Raw genomic sequence first — 22,013 nt, 5'->3', positions numbered from 1 at the left:
AATTTGAGAAATGATCTGATGCATGACCTTGAAAATTTAATACAAAATAAGGCAGCAGCAAATTCAACTTTACCAACTTGAAATGTGGAGTCAGAGACCATAAAAGGTTGAAAAACCCTGAATAATATAAAGAAGTTAATTTCATACAGGTAGCATTTAGTCTGAAAATATTAGTATACAATTGTTATAGCCATCACACTTATGCAACAACTGTCAGAAACCGAACTACATTCATAAATTGACATTATTTATCAATATGTATGAGCTGTTTGAGCAGAGCAGGAAACGACCCATAACAAAGTTAAATACTTTTAAAAGAAGGTTTTGGCAAACAGGTTTAATGTTAATGCAACACAGCTGTCGATGTCTTTGGTTTTCAGTCACACCAGGTTTACTGATTGTTATTGATCGCATTGTTATTCCTGTTGTGCTCTGTTGCCTAACAGAACCTTGATTAAGGTCAGAAAATGAATATCTATTAACAGCAAGTTTTATACAACAAAACTGACACCCAAGACTGACAATTTCTTTAATACATATCTTTATTCTTTAAGAATAGAATCAACACAGAATAGTTTTAATAACTCTTTACCTATATATTAACTTCAGTACATACACAGAAAAAAATATTTTGCAGCTTTTTTGGTGTATTTTCAGATGGCGTATGTGTTTTCTTTTGTTTTCATGCCACTTGATGTTTTGATCAGGTCAAGTGACTGTTGGCAGCTCTCTCTCAGCGGGAGCGCTCAGCCTTTTCTCTCCAGCCTCCGAGTCTCAGCTCTCTCTCTCTCTGCCTCAGCCGCTCTCTGTCGCACTTTGCCTCTAGACTTTCCCTGGATAGGAAAACACAAGCCTGTCAGTTGTAAGGTAATGGCAGTGTGCTGAGGTTCAGTAAATGCATTTAGAGTGAATAGTCCTGTTCATAGGAATAGTTTTGGGAACATTGGGACATTTTGGGAAATACACAATAATTTTATGTGTTGCCTAGAGTAAAATGAGAAGATTGACACCACTCTCAACCAAAGTGTAAAAATTCATATTTGTTCAGAGTCAAGAAATAGCCGGATGCAATGATGCATGGATGTATTCACTTGACAAGAAAGCGAACTAGCGTATTTCCTCAAATAATACCTTCATATTCAAATGATGTTTAGTCCGTCATTGAGCTTATCACCAGTGTCACAAAGTGGGAAAAAGATGTAGCTAAAATATGATATAAATATAAAACAAAGATAAAATATATATTCCAGTTAAACACAAAACTTCCCCACCCTGTGAGTGTCAAGTGAGAAAATACAAGTATTTTGAAGTTTGTATGTGTGCATCATACACATACATGGTGTGTTTGAGAAATAATCCAGCGACATTTTGATTATGTTTTACCTTGTTAGCGAAATGCACAATATTAGTTTGATTGCAGTAAATACGGAGTCAAAGTGTGCAAACACGGCATTTTACTATTTCTACTGTCAGAAGAGGCACAAGCCACTTTAAGCAACAAGCTAAAGTAACATTTTCAAGCTTCCAACGAAAAAAAACAACTATGAAATGCTGTATTATGCCAGATTGAGACGAGTTATTAGATTTCTACAGGAAGTTCATTCTGAACTGATCACATCTACACTCAGGATCCAAATGCATTTGTCCAGAAAGACTTGCAAGACCCAGAAATAGCTGACAAAACATACAGACACACACACAACGGACATTGTTTCTTTGACAGAGCAACCTACATAATACCCAGCATGAAACTTTCAAGACGTGCAGGATGCAGAGTGCTAAAGCCTCTAGCATGAGTCAGGGGAATACCTTGTTTTGTTACAGTGATATGGAAGAGGGGGAAACAGGTTTAGGCTGGATTGTCAGAGAGGGAACGGTGAAAAAGAGCATCCAAGGAGAGGACAATTAGAGAAACGTCATCAGAGTCAACAGAGATTACAAGAAGCAGAGGCTGGGAGAGAAGTTAAAACTGTGTCAGGAATAAGAAAAGGGGGAAGAGAGGTTAAAATACATTAAAAGACATTTAATTGGGAGGTAAATTATTCCATAACATTCCATTAATCAATCAATTTAATATTCCTTAAAAATCAATAAAAAGGAGACATTGGCTGCACAAGTTCAGGTTGAAATGTTAAAGGAGGAGGATGAAGCCATGTGTTCTTAAAATGTATAGACATAATAGTACTTTAAAAGTAGGTCTGATATCTTGTAGACATCTGTTTAAAAAGGATGTGTACACATTTATTCATGTTTTGTGTTTTATAGCACAAGTAATTGTTTAAACATATTTAATTTTAATTAGCACAACTGCACGGGTATTAAAGAAACATTATTTAGAGGATGATATTCAATGTGATTATAAGTGATGGGACATTTTAATCACAATTTCAAGTACAGTAAGACCATCAGGTTCTGGTGCACAAGCCCATTGTCTTCTCATGGTACCAGAGCCCTTATTAGCCATCATTACTCACCAACATGATGTGCTGTAATGACTAGTGCTTTCAGTACTCTCCCAGTGGTTAAGTTTATTTGAAAACATGCTGACTCATAACTTCTGCACTTCTAAAAGTTCTTATAAAATGTTGCACTAAATCAAATGTGCTCTATATGCAGGACTAGAGGCGTCTTTTTAAATGTAAATATATGATGTCATGTCTGTTTTTTGTACACTATGAACATCATACTGAGAGAATAAAGCAAACATGCGGTAAAGAGGTCACATGGTTATCTTACCCTCCAGATATGTGCGAGCCACAAACTTGAGAAGCTCATCAATGAGGATGACGGGGAAGGAGAGCTTCAGCACCATCATCCACTGCTCCACGTTCAAGTGAGTGAGCTTGAAGATCATCTGTGGATGAGAGCAGCGCTGCGTTAACGCTGCCAGACTAGACGTACAAATGTATATTAACTACACAGACACCATTAATGGTCAGTATAAATCAGGGGTGTCGAACTCATTTTCACCGAGGGCCACATCAGCGTAATGACTGTCCTCAAAGGGCCAGATGTAACTTATAAATGTAACTAAATGTAATCGAATGTAATGTAAAATAAATGTAACTACTCCTTAATGTTAAATAACTCTGAATTTATTACTTATTCAAGTCACAAACATTGCAGTTGCATAGAAAAAATATGTTTGTTTGTTGCTCTGTTATAACATAAATCCTTTTAATTTGTCAGTTTATGAAACCCACATAACTCCATCAATCATGGATCAAACTATCCAAGTGAATGAAGAAAAATAACATAATAAATAACTCTGAAAAAACTCAGAAAAATAACACAATAAATACCCATTACCCACCACCCATTGGCGGTGAGCCGTCACTTCGCGGGTATCATAGTCGACAGGCATTGTGGGAAATGTAGTTTTTGGTCAAAGCACTCTTTTGACCTATTTATTTTTAGACACTCAGACCTTTTAAGCTCTCGCGGCCTTGAGTTTGACACATATGGTATAAATGAAGAAGAATGTGTTGTAGTTTCTAACTGTGACCACTAGAGATCCATGAACATTCATGATCATCGCTTCAGTTTGGTCCCTTAGATTTATTTTAAGCACACTCCACTGAAAGTATTCTCTGGAGGTGTTGTAACATAATGATCTCCACCCAGAACTGTGAGAAGAAATGGTGTGCCTCTTTAAATGCCACCTCTGTTAGTAATTTGGAGCAACTGAGTGATGCGTCATCTGTCAGTATTGAAGCAATGTGAGTGTGTGTGTGTGTGTGTGTGTGTGTGTGTGTGTGTGAGGGAGGCATGGAGGGAGATGGATGTTTGTTTTTTGGAGAACAGGGCTGTGGTGCAGGAGGCCAAACTCACGGGCAGGGGGTCGACGTAGATGATCATGAAGTGAAGGGACATGGAGAGGGTCATGGCGCCCACCAGCCAGCAGTTGCTCCAGGGGGGCATGCGCACCAGGGACTGGTTCTCAGACAAGCTGGGGGGGGGGGGGGGGGGGGTGACGGAGGGGAATGTTAATGCAGACTGAAAATGTGAGAGGGCATAAGAAAGAGTGTCGTGTGTTCAGATGAATGTATGAAAATAAATGTTTAAAAAGGGGGTGAAGAATAAGCATGTGAGCTCTGACACATGAATATTGTGAATACTGAAGGAAGAGTATTGTGTTCGTAATCATGATCACACTCCTGATATTCTACATGCATGCATACTGTATGTTATTATTATTACTATTACTGTTTTTGTAGATCTGAAAAATCTTTTTCATTTAAAGACTTGTTCCTGGTACAAAGTCTGGAAAGCATTTAAGTTCAAAACTACAATCAGCGGAGGAGGAAGGATTCAGATCAGAAGTATCAACACCACAGTGTAAAAATACTTCATTACATAAGTAAAACTACACAAGTCTCATCAGCAAAATGTATTCATAGCTTTAAAAGTACTGAATACATACATAATATGCTGTTTGCTGGGGAGCTAATTTTAACTTTTCGTTTTAAATACTGTTACGTAGTTTACTCAGTAGTAGAAGAGGTACTTAAGTATTACCAGCAAGTATCAAAATTAAAAACACTCAAACACAAAAAAATGTCCCTTGTCACTGATATATCATTACATATTACATTATTAGATTGTTAATATGTACCAGTATGTAAGAAGCATTTTACTGCTGTAGCTGGTCTAGGTGGATCTAGTTTTAAAAACAAAACAAAACAAGTTCTGCAACATACATCTGTATTAACATCTTGGAAAATTACTCTTACTTTTTGTGAAATAGTACATACTTTTACCTCTTTGGGCCTAAACTGTTGTTTAAACCATGAGAGAAGCTTAGAAGGGAAACATCTCTTTGGTTGAACTGCTAACAACTCATTAACATCTGAAGCGGGACAAGAGGCCCAAGAGGCAAGAGACAGACTCTGCTATTGTATTCTATGAGCTTATCATGTGTTTTGTATGTAAAATCTTACATTGAAAAGTAACTAGTAACCATAGCTGTCAAATAAATGTAGTAAAAAGTACAATATTACTCTCTGAATTGTCGTGGAATAGGAGTATAAAGTGGCATCAAATTGAAATACTCATGTACAAGTACTTCAAATGTGTACGTAAGTCCAGTACTTGAGTAAATGCACTTGTTAATACCCTCAATGCCCTATGAGTTCAGTGTAGTCAGACCTGTTCAGCGCGTTGCACATCTCGATGGTGACCAGCACAGACAGAGCCATGGTCATTGGAGGAGCAGCCTCAAACACCTCGCAGCGGATCCCATCAAAGTCCTCGTTGTCCTCGCTGCACTGCATGAAGTGTGACTGAGCAGGGAAGACAGAAACACAAATTCTTATTCACATAAGTCCGGCACAGTCTCTGAGAAGCTAAGATCCTCCCATGAAGTGTGTCTGTAAAGAGGTGTTGTACATGAAAAGTTACTAGTTACAGCAGCTGGATGGAGTCCACAGATGCACACTTAGGAAAAGTTCACAAATAACAGAGTGTTAAATACTAACCAGCTGGTGGAAGGAAACCATTGGGCCTTCTTCACAGTACAGGAACCACCAGGCAGCTGCTGCGACAGTTGCAGCACCAACATAACCTGGAGGAGATGTTACTGTGTTAAATATATGTATAATGTTTGCTAGAGAGTTTTTGATGATGTTGTTAAATAAACCAGTGTTCATTTAGTGCATGATACTCACAAGGTGGATATGTTACCATGGCAACAACATAATTTAGATGAAAATTACAGATGCATTTGTAGCTGTGGAAATGTTCTTTTAAATTACGCTATCAAAAGTCGTTGGAGGCCATTTTGGACAAACTAAAAGGAAATTACCACAAGTGCTTCAGACACTGAGGGATGAGGGATTTATCTGCAGCATCAGTGATACTCAAGTAAAACATCTGGTATTTAGTTTGAAGACGAGATATAACAGATCATTTTATGTCCATGTTCCTCCTGCACTCAAATGCTTCATTAGATGAGGCAAAAAGACATGAGGTGTTGTACCTCCAATGGCCAAATATCTGAAGAAGAGCCAGCCAGAGATGAGGGGCTCTTTGGGGGAGCGGGGGGCTTTGCCCATGATGTCCAGGTCAGGGGGGTTGAAGCCCAGCGCGGTGGCAGGCAGACCGTCAGTCACAAGGTTGACCCAAAGCAGCTGGACGGGGATCAGAGCCTCGGGCAGACCCAGGGCAGCGGTCAGGAAGATACTGAAGGAGTGAGTGTCGGAAAGGGGAAGCAGATTATTATACTTCCTGTCTCTCTTGTCTTAAGCAAAGACTTGTGTCTCAGTCTAAATATGATTGTATGAGGGTGTGGGTGATTACGGCTTGTTCGTGTCTTGATGCCAACTCAATATTTGGCTGCACTATTTTATTATCATTTATCATGTGTAGCATTTGTGACTGTGACATTTTCTCATGTTACCTTTAAATGTCACACAAGAAACAGCTGTTATCAGACCTCATCTCCCCATCTACACAAGTATGGTGTACTCACCAGACGACCTCGCCTACATTGGAGGAGATGAGGTAGCGGATGAACTGCTTCATGTTGTTGTAGATGGCTCTGCCCTCCTCAACAGCGGACACGATGGAAGAGAAGTTGTCGTCAGCCAGGACCATCTCAGAGGCAGACTTGGCAACGGCAGTGCCAGAGCCCATGGCGATGCCAATCTCCGCCTTCTTCAAGGCAGGGGCATCGTTCACTCCGTCACCAGTCTTGGTGAAAGGAAAAATGGAGAGGAACAATGTATTAACCTGTGTCAAATGGTTTCATCCCATTTTAAGAGCAAGAAACAGAACATTTTCTTCTCACCATGGCAGTAATCTCATCAAAGCCTTGCAGGAACTCAACGATCTTAGACTTATGGGACGGTTCCACTCTGGCGAAGCAGCAAGCCTTTCGCACGGCGATCTTCTGATCATATAGAGAGAGGTCATCAAACTCACGACCGGTGAAGGCCTTGTTAGAGACATCCTCATCCTCACTGAAGATACCAATACGACGGCAGATGGCCACAGCTGTGCCTTTGTTGTCACCTGTCAAATGACAGAAATTAAGACTTAATTTTTCCCGTTAAGTCTTTGCTTCATTTCTTATACAAGGACATTAAAATACTGAGATTGATATGTGTACTGACCAGTGATCATGATGACACGGATGCCAGCAGCCCTGCACAGCTCGATGGAGCTCATAACTTCCTTACGAGGAGGGTCGAGCATGCCAACACAGCCCACAAAGGTCAAGTCAGTCTGGAGGAAAAATAAGAAACCAAAAAGTTTATTGCAAGCAAGAAAATAAACTACTGCAACATTTACACTGCCAACAGGGAGATACGGTATGTTTGTACAAGATCACATCTGCAGTGTCTTTCATTTCTGCCTTAAAGCCTCTTTATCCATCCTCAGTCACCCACCTCATAGTCTGCAAACTTGGTGGAGTCCTCCAGGTTCATCTCCTCCTTCCTCATAGGTGAGTCGCAGGTGGCCAGTGCCAAACAGCGGAGGGTGTCGCGTCCGGTGCCCCACTCCTTGATGACTGACATGATGTGGTCTTTGACTGGCCCAGTCAGGGGTACGCGGTTGGTGCCCACACGAACGTAGGTGCAGCGGTCAATGACACCTTCTGGAGCACCCTGTAGACGAAGTTAACACAACATACAATTCATTACCAACATCCAGTATATATATATAATGTATGACTTGTCATAATTTCTGTTCTGAGGCTTTTATAGAGTCTCTAAATGTACATATTTTATTTAACAACTGAAATATCTCAACAACTATGATACGGATTGCCATAAAAGTTTGTACAGACATTCATGGTCCGCAGACAATGTATCTTAAGGATGTTGGTGATCCTCTGACTTTTCCTCCAGCGCCACCATGAAGTTCACATTTGATGATAAGTGAAATATCTCAACAACTATGGATTGCCATGACATTTGGTTCATGCATTCATGTATCCCTCAGGATAAATTGTAATAACTTGATCCCTTAACCTTTTATCTTGCGCCATCGAAAGGTTAAGATTTTGACTTGATACTTTGGTTTATGACTAAATGACTGTAAAACTAATGACATTCCCATCAGCCTCCGTGTGCCACTGTCCCTAAATACAGCCTCAAAGTGTTGCTAATGAGGCTGTAGACTCTTAGTCTTGCTCTGGTTGTGGCTTCATGGAGCGTTTTGTGTGCTGTATGTCTTGTGTCACTCACTCACTTTGACAAACATCTTGTTTCCCACAGGGGCTTTGGCGGACTTGGCAGGAGAGCAGTAAGCTGACATGGACTTCCTGTCTCTGGAGAACTCCAGGGTGAACTCCTTCTTCATTAGCTGCTTGATCACCTGTTAGAGGGAAAATAATGAAGGAAAAGAAGGTGAACTGGAGGTGGAGCCTGGGACATCTAATAAGCCACTGTTTTTAATGTTTGTAATTTTCTGTACTGATTAAACTTGCAATAAAGGTTTTTGGCCACTTGAGGGCAGTGGATATTGACACCTTTTAAGATGATATGGTGAATTAGCAATCAGTTGCTTATTTACACATCCAGCAGTTACAGAGCAACATTATCGTTCATTTGGAGTTGGGTTTGTGTCCACCTGAAGAAGTCCAACATTCACTCTCTTTTAGCTCTGCTTTGGTCTTCACCAACTGAGGGAAATATCTTCCCCCTCTGCCCACTATGTTCACCAGCTAGTCGTTAACTGTACAGTATCTGTCTGCTCTTTGTTAGCAGTGAAAACCACAACAAAGAGCTATAAAGCTTCATCGAGCTGATGGGAGCTGCAGAGTTAGGTGATAATACTCTGTGGCTCCGTCACTACGAGCGACCCCTTTCACATACAAGTATTCGTTTGATCAATTGTTTATGTAAAAATATTGATTAGAGCAGCTTTAAGTTTTTTCATTCCTAAATGGATGCAGCCGCTAAAAATGAATTTAAACCAAGGTAACACTTTCTTTTGGAGATAAATGGACTTATATATATAATTTATATATTGTATATGGGATAGCACACTACATATTGTATGGAGTCTTTTGTGGACTTACAGAACAGCAAGCGTTTGCCCTCTCCACCTTGGACAGGCCACGCACTTCAGTGTTGAACACGTTCATCTTCTCCACCAAACAGCACAGGGCTGTTTCAGTGGCCTCACCCACTTTCTCATAAATACCCTTGGACTGCGTCATGGAGAAATAAGACAGAATGAAAATACATTTTAAGTTGCTGGTGTGTTACTTGTAAACATAAATGTCATGAACACAAAATTCCCTGGATGCTCTGCTGACCTCGTTGTAGTCCAGAGAAGAGTCATTGCACAGCGCGCAGATGGTGGCCAGCTCCACCAGCCCGTCATACTGCCCACACTTCAAAGAGGCACCATTCTTTGTACTGATTGAAAAGATGGGCAGAAATTGTTATGGTGTTTATGTGTGTGCATGGTCCACAGATAATAACATTAACATTCAATTCTTTTGACACTTACACTTCTCCCTCAGGGGTGTACTTTGAGCCTGAGATGTCAAACTGACCCAGGGAAACACCGTCACCCTCGACTTTATCAATGATGAACATCTGCATGAAAACACAGTTTCTGCATTAGATCTGCTCTCAATTTCAGTCAGACTTTCTTGATTGAAATGAATGATTATATTTGTGCCTGTGAGTATGAACCTACCTTAGTTACACACATCTGATTGGTGGTGAGGGTGCCGGTCTTGTCAGAGCAGATGACTGAGGTGCAGCCCAGGGTCTCCACAGAGGGCAGGCTTCTGACGATGGCGTTCTTCTTGGCCATACGACGTGTTCCCAGAGCCAGGCAGGTGGTGATGACAGCGGGCAGACCTGCGATGGACAGAGAGAGAGAGAGAGAGAGATACACAATCATTGCTTTAAAATAGGAAGGACAGGTTGGGAGGTGGACAAAATATTAAGAGAAACTCATTGAGCCAAAGAACCAGGTGACAAGAATGATCTGACGTGTCTGTTCAAAACCACCTGGACTTCAGGGACTCTGGGGCAGCTGTGCCAGCTGACAAAAGTGGTTGTCCCGACACAGCCGTTGACACATCAGCTGGAGCACACCCAAACTACTGAGTTCTCCAAGGTATTCCTGTGGGAGGGGGCTGCTGCAAGCCATTCAGTCGGATCTGTGTTCAGATTCTTGGCAAAAATCACCTCTGACAATGGTGCGGAGAAGGTCTGGAGAGAGTCCAGTTTAGTGACATTATAGTGGCATCTGTGTTTGCAGATGATGTTGTCCTTTTGGCATCATCAGACTGTGGCCTGTGATGAGCGTTGGCACAGTTTGCAGCTGACTGTGGTGTGACGGGGTGGAGAGCACCTCCAAATCTCATGATGTTTCTGTCCCAGAATATTTAATCGGTCCCATTCAGGCCGTAAAAAAGTTGCTGTTTCAAGTGTAGGAGTTTGACAATCACAACTGAGGGTAAACCAGTTAGATGTAAAGACAGAGCTGAGTAACTATGCAAGCTCTTGATTTATTGACCAAACATCTTTCCAACTTTCATCTATTCTTGGAGCTGGATAGTGATCAAAACAATCCGATCAAGAAAAAAAAAAAGTTTGGCTTCCTGCCTGTAACAAAGAGCTGCTTCTCCAAGTTAAGAGGAGCCAGATATGCTGCGTCAGCCACCTGCTAAAGATGCTCAGAAAAAAAAACCAGACTGTGCAGAGATCCCTGACCAGACCAGGACACTCTGGAAGGTTTAGAAGACAATCCTGAAGAAAAAAAGGTATCTGACTTGTTCTGTTTGCCCTCACCTGCCACCAAATCCACCAAAAAACCAACGAAAAAAAAGAGGTGGATTTACTTATTTGTACTCTTCTTAGTTTGGAGCTTCAAAACATAAACCTACAAAATTATGAGCAGGATCAACAGAACTGGACAATTCATAGCTTGAGGAAATCACTTTGGCAAAGTCCAAGAATACTCCACTAATCTATTATTGCTCTCCTATAACATTGTGGGAAAAAAGATCAAAATCGATGCAGCTGAAAGATATTGTGTTTTCTAATCCACACAGTCTTCTGTGCCAAAACCTGGCATCTATACATTACCCACAATGCAACTCGACCTTTGACAGTTCAGAGATTTGGATGTGTTATTCCAGAAGCGACTAATGTAGCCTCGAGCAGAGATGAGGAGCAGGCTACAGAGGTCAGAATCCCCAGCCCACGCTGACTCAAGTGTATCACAAAATTGGTTGCCCTTTAATAAACTGCACAGAACTGTATAATATTACAAAGATCAATCATAAGCCAATGGCCCTCATTTAATTTCTAATGGACTGGTAGCTGCAGCGTCACGTAGATGAGCTACACAAGATGAATCTTGGACACGATTTTCTTCTTTGGCACCAAATGGAAGTTAATCCCAGGGGTTTACCTTCAGGGATGGCAGCCACAGCCAGAGCCACAGCAATCTTAAAATAGTAGATGGCACCGCGGAACCAGGAGCCTCCATGGACGGGGTCATTGAAATGACCAATGTTGATTATCCAGACGGCCACACAAATGAGGGAGATGACCTGGAGGACATGCAGTCACAGGGATGTGTGAGACAGACGTAGTCGTTGGTTTCAATTTTAAGTCGTTTAAAATAGTATTAGGTCTTAAACATATTTTCAAAATGAATGAATAAATAAAATCTGTCACTGCGGTGATACAGTTTCAGAAAGCCTTTTCGTCTGTCTGCCTCACTCACCTTGGAGAGCTGCTCTCCAAACTCGTCCAGTTTCTGCTGCAGAGGGGTCTTCTCCTGCTCAGTTGCAGCCATCTGGTCACGAATCTTACCGATCTCAGTGGAGACGCCAGTTGCAACAGCAATACCAGTGGCTTTTCCTGCAGCAATATTGGTGCCCTGAACAGAGAGAGGGAAAAAAACATGAGAAAGTTAGTTAGACTGAAATATCTCAATAACTATCAGATGGATTGCCATGACAGAACAGAAATGCATGATCCCCAGAGGATGAATCATCCTGACTTTTCCTCTAGCACCACCATGAGATTATCATTAGTGGTTTTGAGTGAAATGTCTCAACAAATATTGGATGGATTACCATGAAATTTGGTACACACATTCATATCCCCCTCAGGATGAAATGTAATAGGTTTGGTGGTTCCCTGACTTTTCCTTCAGCACCATCTTAAACATCTGCATGTTAGCATTGTCATTGTGAACATTTTGTTGATGTTAGCATTTTTGCAAGTATGGGTGTAGCCTACTTATTTTAGGCAGGAGTCCCACCAGGGAAAGCACAGTTGTAATTAATGACATTAATGGAGAATGAATAGCAAGAGTTTGTCAGGTCTGATGGAAACAATCAGGTATAAAAAAGTCCAGCAATGGCAAATGAGTGCAGGACACAGAAGAAAGACTCACGGAGAACAGCATGTTCTTCTTGTCCTGGTTGACGGCTCGGGGGTCTGGGACGGCATCAGTGTGCTTGATCACACTGACAGACTCACCTGTAGGAGACACAAGTTTTAGGTGGTGTGGTCATGGAAGGAAGCAAACACATAATTTGTTTGTCTGTCCGTCTGTCCCGTAACACCTACCAGTAAGAATAGACTGGTCCACACGCAGGGTTGTAGATTTGATGGAGATGATCCTGATGTCAGCTGGCACTTTGTCACCAACTAGTGTCCACACAAACACACACACAGAAAAATGCATAAAAATTCAAAGTTCAGACTATTTAATTTAGCTGTTTTACGTTAAATGATTAATATATTGAGCAGCTTTTGCCTTTTGTGCAGGATTACAGGACAAACAGCTTCATATCAATCTTACTGCAGCATTACAGCAGGATGGGGGGGGGGGGGGGGGGGGGTGATTGACTGGTTTTAGCACTCTGGATGGATAGTGTTGTTGTTGAAAACTGATACCACAGTCAGAGACAGAGGGAGAGGGAGACCTTGGGGAGATCATGAAATGAAAAGAACAGGTGTACAGCAAACAGAGGGAGAGGGAGAGACAGAGGAGCGAGTCCGGCCGTCGATATTAAGTGTATTTATACTCAAGCTTGTTTTTTTTTCTTCCCTGCAGCAAGTTCCTTCAGTTCCCCTCCTCCCCTTTTTTCTGTCACTGCCTTAAAAGGGCCCATGTTCATTCTCAAGGGCATCAGCAGCCCTGTGCTCTCACACACACACACACTCGGCACACACGCTCCTTTGAAGTATATGAGCCGAGTAGCTAAATTGATTTCTTCTTTATGTTAAATCAGGAGTCAAAGAAAGAGATCAGGCTGGACAAGCAAACTGTAGCTACCTTTATGGTTTGAGTCGAACATTATTACCGTATTCTGAAGTGATTGTGAGTTCGTAAAACACTTGCCGTCTAGATCCAAGGTTGAGAAGTCTTGGATAAGCCACAGAGATGAGCTCGGGCTTTATTATTAGGACGTGCTACATAGTTAAAGTGTGTTCTGAATATGATTATATTCTTATTATATTGTTATGGTATGTGGTATCCACTAAACCATATGTATGATTTGACTTTCAGAGGAATCTTAGCACCATCAGAAGAAGAATGTTGTTGCTTCAGACTTAATTTTTCATTCCATTTTTAACATTTCCATATAGCTGTATAGATGAATGCATGATCATACCTTTGCATTTCAAAAGTGCACCCACACAAGAATTTGCACGCTAAAATTGGGCAGATACCACATACAGACGTGGACATGCATTCTGAGGGGTTTGTTTCAGTACGTTGGCCTCGACCTTTAGACTCTGTATGGCTAAAGTCAGTATATTCGTAGATTGCTTTGAGTCATTGAGGGAATTTTACACAACACTGAAATAGCAGGATTTCCTGTGCACTTCTCTTCGGTTAACCTGCTCCTATGATCTTAACTGTGAGCTGAGACCGTTTGCTTTACAGGATTCGACCACAATGATGTCTCCTCCACCGAATACAGATACTCTGTGACCCTGAAGATCACTGCTGCAGCCAAATCACAATAGTTGTTTTATAAAAGTTTTCAGGGGCTGGATGGACTTACCGGAAACCTCCACCACATCACCAGGAACAATCTCCCTGGCCTTGATTCTCTGCACACTCTTCCTGTCCGACCGGTAAACTTTCCCCATCTCAGGCTCGTACTCCTTCAGAGCCTCAATGGCACTCTCTGCATTGCGCTCCTGTTGCAAAAACACACACATGGCAAAACATAAAATAGGGTCATTTTGATGACGTGACCTCCCTGATCATTCCAACTGCACACAAACTGTCAGTCATATTAGAGTATGAAACTCCACATGCCTGCATTGCGACACATCCAGCCATTGTAAAGTTAATTGTATGTATCTAGCACAAAGAGGGCTTTGCAACATCATCCTTAGATGTGATATTACTGCAATGCACTTTTGTCAACATCTCAAAGAACAGGAGTACAAAGACAATGATACGTCACTTGTGACTAAATTGTGAGTGATTAAATTTATAGTTAAAAAAGTTATAATTGTTTGACATTTGATGAATCTTCAGTGAGCACCCCGTGTGCTTGCAGTGTGAGGTGTCTGTCTGCTGAACAACAGGTTGGTGTTCAGTTCAGTCTGTGGTTTCTTCCAAGGCTGCCCTCCACCGCCTCAAAGTGTAAAGCCCAACTTATGCCAGCCGCCCTCCCTCTCTCCATTCTCCCCCATACCCCCCATGTGTGAATCCTTGTGCATAGTTTCCAAATGACTGCCGCAGGGTTGATATGAACCCCCCTACCATGCACACACACACACACACACACACACCCTCAGGCCTGTGGTAACCTGATCGTTCCTCCGTATTTTTACTGTGTGGATTGTGACAAAGCAGACTGCAGTTTGAGCCTTCAAGGCAGGACGGGTCCCAGTCCGCCACCCGCCCCCCACCCCCCCCCCTCCTCCACTCGCCTCTGTTGGCTTAACCTTTCCCCTTTTCACCTCCTGCTGACGTCAGACTCTTTCATTCTGGTTCTGGACTCCCTTGAACTTTGAGCTCTCGGCGATGCTCTGGAAGGAGCGTGTGCTCGCTGCAAAGGACACGGGCTGCGACCTGCACAGGCCGCCATCGTGTGTGATTTATTGTGTGTGACTGTTACTAAGTATAAGAGTCTATTTAGGTGTGTGTAAAAGACAGCGTTCAGGGGCAGGTATGTGTCCTTGTGATTGCAATTGTTCCTCTGTGTGTGTGTGTGTGTGTGTGTGTGCGCTCACTGACCTGCCACACTCCAACGACAGCATTTGCAATGAGGATGAGGAGGATGACGAAGGGCTCGACAAAGGCAGTGACAGTTTCCTCACCTTCCTCGAACCAAGCCAGTACCTGAGAGAGATATGAGAATGTAAATGAGGATGAAAATATCATTTATTTTATGATGTTTATGATGTAAGTTTTAACTTACAAATCTCAGACTTTATCCCCTTAAATTTTCCTTTAATTACTCCTTATATTAAAACAGAACAAAACGTTAGGACTGCAACCAACAATTATTTTCATTATCAGTTAACCTGTCAGTCATTTTTACGATTAATCAACTACGTTTTTAGTCTATAAAACATCATAAAATAGTGACAAAATTCTCATCACAAGTTCCCAGAGTGTAAGGTGCTGTCTTTAAATGTCTCGCTTTTTCCAACAATCAGACCAAAATCCAAAGATATTCAATTTACAATCATATAAACCAGAAAAAAAGCAGAAATCCTCACATTTGACAGGTACAAAACAGCAAATGTTTAGCATTTTTACTTGAATGAATTAAATCAGCTAACAAAGGTAAGTTATTGTAATGCAAATAAAAAATGAGTCGTTGTGATCACTCAGGACTTCACTTACAAATCACAAACTTTAAGCTATAAGATGTAGCGTTGAAACCATCAGTCGATCAACAGAAAAATCTATCAAAAGCCATTTATCAAGCAAAAAATAAATGTCCTGCCTTTCTTTATTTTTTATCAGTGTAAAAGAAATATTTTTGGGTTGGTCAAACATAACAACCCATTTACTGACCTGATCATTTTGAGGTCTGGGAACTTGTAACGGGCAGTTTTCACAAATTATTCATAAAAATGATCGTTAGTCATTGGTTGCAGCCTTGATATGATGTTTACATTGAGTAGATAGTCAAACCTAAGAACTCTGTGTCTTTTTATATAGCAGCATCATTTGATCATGAACTGAAGTATTGTAGAGCTTTATGCATCTCTTCAGATACATTTCTCCCAAAAATCCTCCTTCCATCAAGTTCTGTTGGTTTGAACATTGCTTCATATCTTAATGATGGATCCACTAGTGGGTCTGAAGAGGTTAATCTTTATTTTGAAGTTAAAGTAATACATTATTACTGTTGGTAAGTCTGTGATACTCTGCTTGCTATGACAAGTGTCTTTGAGTTTATTGAGCACCTGTTGCTCAGGATGACAGTATTATCTTTTACTGCTTGCCAGCATTAAACATAAAGACGTCACGTCGAGCAGCTATTTATGAAAGGTATGAACCATTACTGGATCAAATGACATTTCACTTTGCCATTGTTGTCTTATGTCAGCCTGTGTGTGAAATCTCTCCTCTACATGTGACTCTTTTCCAAACCTATAGTCTAACACGTGTGCGCCCCTGTGACGGTGAGTCCCATGTTGCTAACGCTAGGTCTGTTTAGGAAAGGCTTCGTGTTGACATCGACACAGATTAGTTGCAGGCCAGCGGAGCACAAGAGCCGACCAGAGAAGGCAGAGAAGAGAAGAAGAGAAGAGAGCCCCATCCTTCTCTTCAACTTCATGATCTGCCGTGCTTTTTCATTTGCTTGCTTTTCATCTCGCATCTCTTTCTCCCCCTTTCCCAGAAATAGGCTCTATTGCTCGCTCTCTCCCGTCTGTCTTCACCCTGCTTCCACTTCAAAGACACAATCGATCTCCAGAAACGGCGTCAGAGGCTGTCAGCACGCTGCAGTGGCAGGACATTCCTGTGTGTATGAATAGGATGGACCGTGTATTTGCAGTATTTAGTGTTCTCTCTTTTAGAAACCGTATACGACTCTGAATCTATTGCTCTCGTTTGTCATTGCAACAAACAATGCCATTGTGCAACCCAATCCCCGACCCCCCTCCCTCCTCCTCTCTTACTCTCACTCTCTCCTGCTGCTGCAAGCCATCCCTCGTTCCTTCCATCCCTGACCTTTGTCCAAGGATACAGTTTCTCGTCCTGGCTTGAGACTTTCTTAAAATAAAGCTCCTGCCATGCATATGTGCGCACACACACACACACACACACACACACACACACACATACTCTCTCTTTCTGCCTTACTCTTTATCTTGCTCTCTCTCTCTATTTCACACACTCAGCCATCAGGCCTTCTAAGGCCATAGTGACAGCTGTGCAGGGAGGCCAGAGGGCAGAGATCGAGGATTAAGACAATGTGTCCAGCCTACTCTCCTCCACGAAACTGTTTTAGAGAGGGCAACAGGGGAGGGGGGGAGGGAGAGAGAGGGATTCCTTGAGTAAATGAGAGTGAGGACACGGGTCCAAATGTAATTTAATAACTCAGCGATGAGCACGTTCTGTTTGTCGGCCCGAGTGTGTGTGAGTGTGAGTGAGTGTGTAGTCATAAAAAGAAAACAGGCGAGGGGTCAGAGAAGATGCAGCTCAGAGTTTCACAGTTTCTCTGTATGTTTTCATCTCTCTCTCTCGCTGTCAGGTTCTTTATTGTCTCTGAATGCTCACTTTATCAAGCCACGTTTAGACGCAGTGACAAGAAATGACCTCGTTTCCAACAACTTTTAGCAGCTAATATATGACTTTGCTGCCTCTCAAGCAGCTCTGCCAAGATTGTTAGTATAAAGACAAACAATAACCTTGATATAACCTAAATGTAACCATTTGATTGGTGGAGCTTCATGTGGTCATGAAAGTGCTTTAATTATTGATACCACCTTTTAATTGGTCAGCTTCAACATGCTAAATGTTTTGATGGGTGTAAATTGTGCTGAAATGTCAAATATCTAATCTTGGCAAAGAAATGTAATACAATTGTGGCTCTGATTGGAGGGTTCTCAGGCTTCAATTTCTACCAATTATCTTCTTTATAAAGATATAATATAAGCTTTTTTTACAAACTGTCCAGCAACAGGCCTGAACTTTAACTTGAGTGTTTTGAGAAAATATATCCTCTATTCTTTTTTCGTGTCTAGGCTGTATGTACATACTGTACCATGTATCTTACTATGTGAGTAGTACTCAGCGGATATTGCAAATACAAATGCACTGTATCATGTAAAGAGATAAAAGAGTGAGCAAACTCACAAAAGAGATGCAGGCGGCCAGCAGTAAGATTCTGACCAACAGGTCCTCAAACTGTTCCACCACCAACTCCCAGATGGTCTTTCCTAAAAAACAACACGGTAAAAGCACACACGGTATTCAAGTGTGTAGTCATTTGTGTATTTCCTTGCTGTATGTGTTAATATATTTATATTTTTACCTGGTAAAAGGTTAAAATGTTATTTAATGTCAATATAATCTCAATGCATGCAAGCTTAAAGCATTGATGAAGCCAAGGATAAATATTTGGTAAGCGGTGATTCATTTTGCTTCAACAACCTCACATTAAGCTAATCTTTCATTACACCCCCCCTAAATGATCTGTATGGTGTTCAAGCTGTTTGTGTGCACAACACTAGTTGCCACATTGCCCTGCTTGTCTTTGGGCCAATAGATGTAGCTGACTGCTGGCTGGAAAACCTTTAAAAATGCTAAAGCCACAGAAACTGAACGGCCTTGGATCAACTGATTTCTTGAGTTATGTGCGACGTGAACACATTATTAGTAGTTTGGGTCACTACAACTATCTACGAGCCCTGCGGCACGCTGGTGGAACAGAGCAAGAAGCCAATGACAGGTGTTAAATAAACCACTTGTCATCACAGGAAGTGAGGGGAACAGGTGTGTTAAAAGATGATCAACAGGACATGTGACTGGAACATGAATAATTGATGAGCAGGTGTTTGAGGCTTAAAGTGGACTCACCCTCCTCCGCTGGCAGCTCTGTGGGTGAAGAGAGACAAACAATATTAATGAAGCGTAGCTGCACGCCACATTTACTGCATTGTTTTTAACTAGGACAAAACTGTTTTAGCAATCACAACACAACACACTGAACATCACATCACAGAAACTATAACCTAACATCCATCCCTGATCAGGCCTCCTCGTCCTTCTGCCGGTTTATGACACAAATATAGTGACTTTAGCAACTGACCTTTACAGTGACCCTAATTGCTCTGTTATTCTAGTTTGCTAGTCAACATCCATTTGTCAGCTGAGATGCTCCACACCCAGTATAGAGTCATTGCGACCTGCTGCGAATGATTTAATGCAAAGATTAACAGACACTGCAGCTTTGTGTAAGAGGGTCTAGTCCAGTATTTGCTACAAATAGGCCTTTTTAATAGCAGACGTTTTGACATGTCATAGAGGGAAAAGCACAGGTGCAATTAATGACATTGGCGATTGGCTCTGTTCCATTTACTGCAGGTGTCCCACTTCCAGGGCCATTTAAATGGAACAGAGCCATTGTTAATGTTATGAATTACACCAGTGCTTCCCCTGCTGTGACAAGTTGAAATGGCCTCTAGGATACAGGTGTTTTCTTAAATCCCAGGATGGAGACAACATTTTCTCAGTTTGACAACAAAAAAAATCTAAATTCAAGGTGCACCTACAAGCCTTTCGGGAGCTTTCAGTGGCATTTCATGGCCTTCCTCTGCAGTTGATGCATTTGAAAAAGGTAAATAAGTTGACCTTGAGTTGAACTGTCATGCTTAAATACACTCAGATTTCAAAATAAAAGATAAATAAAGAATCTTCAAACTAAAGCCAGTAGCCATTGTCAGAAACCTGAAACTCTAATGCACCTGCTCCACAAACATCACCCCCACCTCCCTCTTTGTTTCCCTTAATTAGACCATCATCAAAAAGTCACTCATCTATCAGTCGTCCCACTACTTCTCCTCCTTCACCTTGTCTTTCTTCTTCCCTCAGTGTCTGTTTCTGCCATTTTCATCCTGCTAAACCTCTCAGCAACACTGTGTTTCTGCCTCTGTGCCTTCCACTCTCTCTTCCAACCTAAATCCAATGAAATGATACATGTCTGTTCCTCCTCCACCTTCCCATCCTGCGATTCCTCAACCACTTCCATTCATCACTACTTTTTCTTTCCACTCTCCAATGCTCCGTCCAACTGTTTCTTCCTGGCATCCATCCATCCATCCTCCTCTCTTTCTCTCCCTCACCGTTGAAGCCATACTTGTCCAGGTTCTTCTTAACCTGCTCAGACGAGAGGCCGGTCTCCTCGGTGACGCCAAAGTGGGACAGGACATCCCCTGACTCTTTGATGTGTGCGTTCTCCATCCTCGCAGAAACGGAGAGGCTTCAGGACAAAGGGATAGAAAACACAGAAACATTCACATGAGTCTGAGCGGCCCAGCTGGCCTGATACTGGAAGTTAAAACAATGGAAGCTATTCACCCACCACTTTCTTGAAGTGTGGGATTGGGATTAAAAACTGGCAACCCCCCTGCGTTCACACTTGCTTTCTCTCTACCCCCCTCTCTCTCTCTCTCTCTCTCTCTCTGGGCTGTTGCTCTCCTCTCGGAGCCCTGGACTGACAGAAAGTGCAACCCGGCAAACTGTCCTGAAAAGTTTTATACACATGAAAAAGTGGCCTCATTGGTGCTTGCTCACCATGCACTCACCCCTCATTGGCTGGGAACGTCACAAATAGGTGGGCAGGGATGGCCCTGTGGTAAAGAATAGGCAGGGGGGAGGGTATGGGGGGGGGGGGGGAGGGGGGGGGGCAACAACTGCAGAGGGGTCTGCTGCCCGGCAAGCTGGAAATAAGATGTGCATTAGAGAACATGCATGGTCGGGACAATGAGGAGGGGCAACATAAAGGCTTACTGAATGAGAGGTAGGGGACACTGATGAACACATGACAGTACTGCGTGCGTGTGTGTGTGTATGTGTGTGTATGTTTGTGGAGACTCATTTACTCAACAAGTGAATAAAAGAAATGTCAAAAATGTCAAAAAACATTATTATTATTAATATAGTAGTATAGTGATGGAAAGTAACTAGGTACATTTTAGGTACTTCACGTCAGTATTTCCATTTTATGCTATTTCAGAGAGAAATATTGTACTTTTTATTCCACTGCATTAATCTGGCAGCTACTGGTTACTTTACAAATTAATGTATATAAGAAAAAGCATATGATAATCTTATAAAAGACAATGCATTGATATATATTGTTTCAGATGTCCATGAGTTGTTAGTTCCACCAAAGAGACATTTCCTCTCTAAACTGTCAGTTGTTGGCTGTTAAATAACTATTAGAGACCCAAAACAATAAAAACAATCTAATATTTCACAAAAACAAACTTTACTTCGACCACCGACAACAAAACTTCTTAAGCATTGTTACATTAGTATTAACAATCTAGTTATGTAGTATATGATGATATATCAGCCAAAGGCGCCATTTTTCTGCAGAAACAATACTTTCATTTTTGATACTTTAAGTACATTTTTCTTACAATACTAACTACTCCATTTACTTAAGGATTTTGTATGCAGGACTTTTATTTCCACACTATTGTATTGGTACCTTTACTTAAGTAAAGGATCTGAATACTTCTTCCACTTCTGGACTTTTCACATCGTAACATCCATCAGAGGGAGAATGAGAACAACAACATCAGGAAAAAGCAGTGGTGACAGCCAACAGAGGAAACACGTGCATCACTCCAACTCTCCAACTCAAACTACGTCTCCTCTGCAGCACACGGGAGAAGAAAGGATTTGTGCTGCTGCGAGGCCCTGAGGGCCTGATGGTGAGACAGATTAGAGTAATGCCCTCATAATTAGACAAACACACATCCAGACACAAAGACAGCAGCGGGAGAGAGAAGAAAGAAAGAGCAGTGTTGGGTGAAGAAGAGTATCAAAGAGAGGGAGAGACAGGGAGGCTTTTACGATCTATG

The 22,013-nt window shown here is 41.7% G+C and overlaps 1 protein-coding gene across 2 annotated transcripts; it reads right to left on the bottom strand.

The window, feature by feature from the left end:
* Window positions 1–530: 530 nt before the first annotated feature.
* Window positions 531–20,636, bottom strand: atp2a1 (ATPase sarcoplasmic/endoplasmic reticulum Ca2+ transporting 1). Of its 2 annotated transcripts, XM_070924032.1 has the most exons (26): window positions 20,504–20,636; window positions 20,265–20,401; window positions 19,000–19,017; window positions 18,277–18,359; window positions 15,196–15,300; window positions 14,006–14,144; window positions 12,558–12,638; window positions 12,382–12,467; window positions 11,704–11,859; window positions 11,386–11,527; window positions 9,655–9,821; window positions 9,463–9,551; window positions 9,266–9,368; window positions 9,026–9,157; window positions 8,194–8,319; window positions 7,389–7,607; window positions 7,113–7,224; window positions 6,788–7,011; window positions 6,470–6,690; window positions 5,978–6,180; window positions 5,478–5,563; window positions 5,149–5,282; window positions 3,832–3,949; window positions 2,737–2,854; window positions 1,810–1,854; window positions 531–833 (listed from the first exon to the last, which is right to left on the bottom strand). In XM_070924032.1, the coding sequence occupies exons 2-25, from the start codon at window positions 20,380–20,382 to the stop codon at window positions 1,850–1,852; spliced, it is 2,985 nt and encodes a 994-aa protein (XP_070780133.1). In that variant the 5' UTR covers window positions 20,383–20,401; window positions 20,504–20,636; the 3' UTR covers window positions 531–833; window positions 1,810–1,849. The 2 variants fall into 2 exon arrangements, with proteins under 2 accessions (XP_070780133.1, XP_070780132.1); XM_070924031.1 differs by lacking the exon at window positions 1,810–1,854.
* Window positions 20,637–22,013: the final 1,377 nt, after the last annotated feature.

This window comes from Enoplosus armatus, chromosome 17 (genome assembly GCF_043641665.1).
Source record: "Enoplosus armatus isolate fEnoArm2 chromosome 17, fEnoArm2.hap1, whole genome shotgun sequence".
In the NCBI taxonomy this organism is placed as follows: domain Eukaryota; kingdom Metazoa; phylum Chordata; class Actinopteri; order Centrarchiformes; family Enoplosidae; genus Enoplosus; species Enoplosus armatus.
This window is presented reverse-complemented; position numbering and strand designations above follow the sequence as displayed.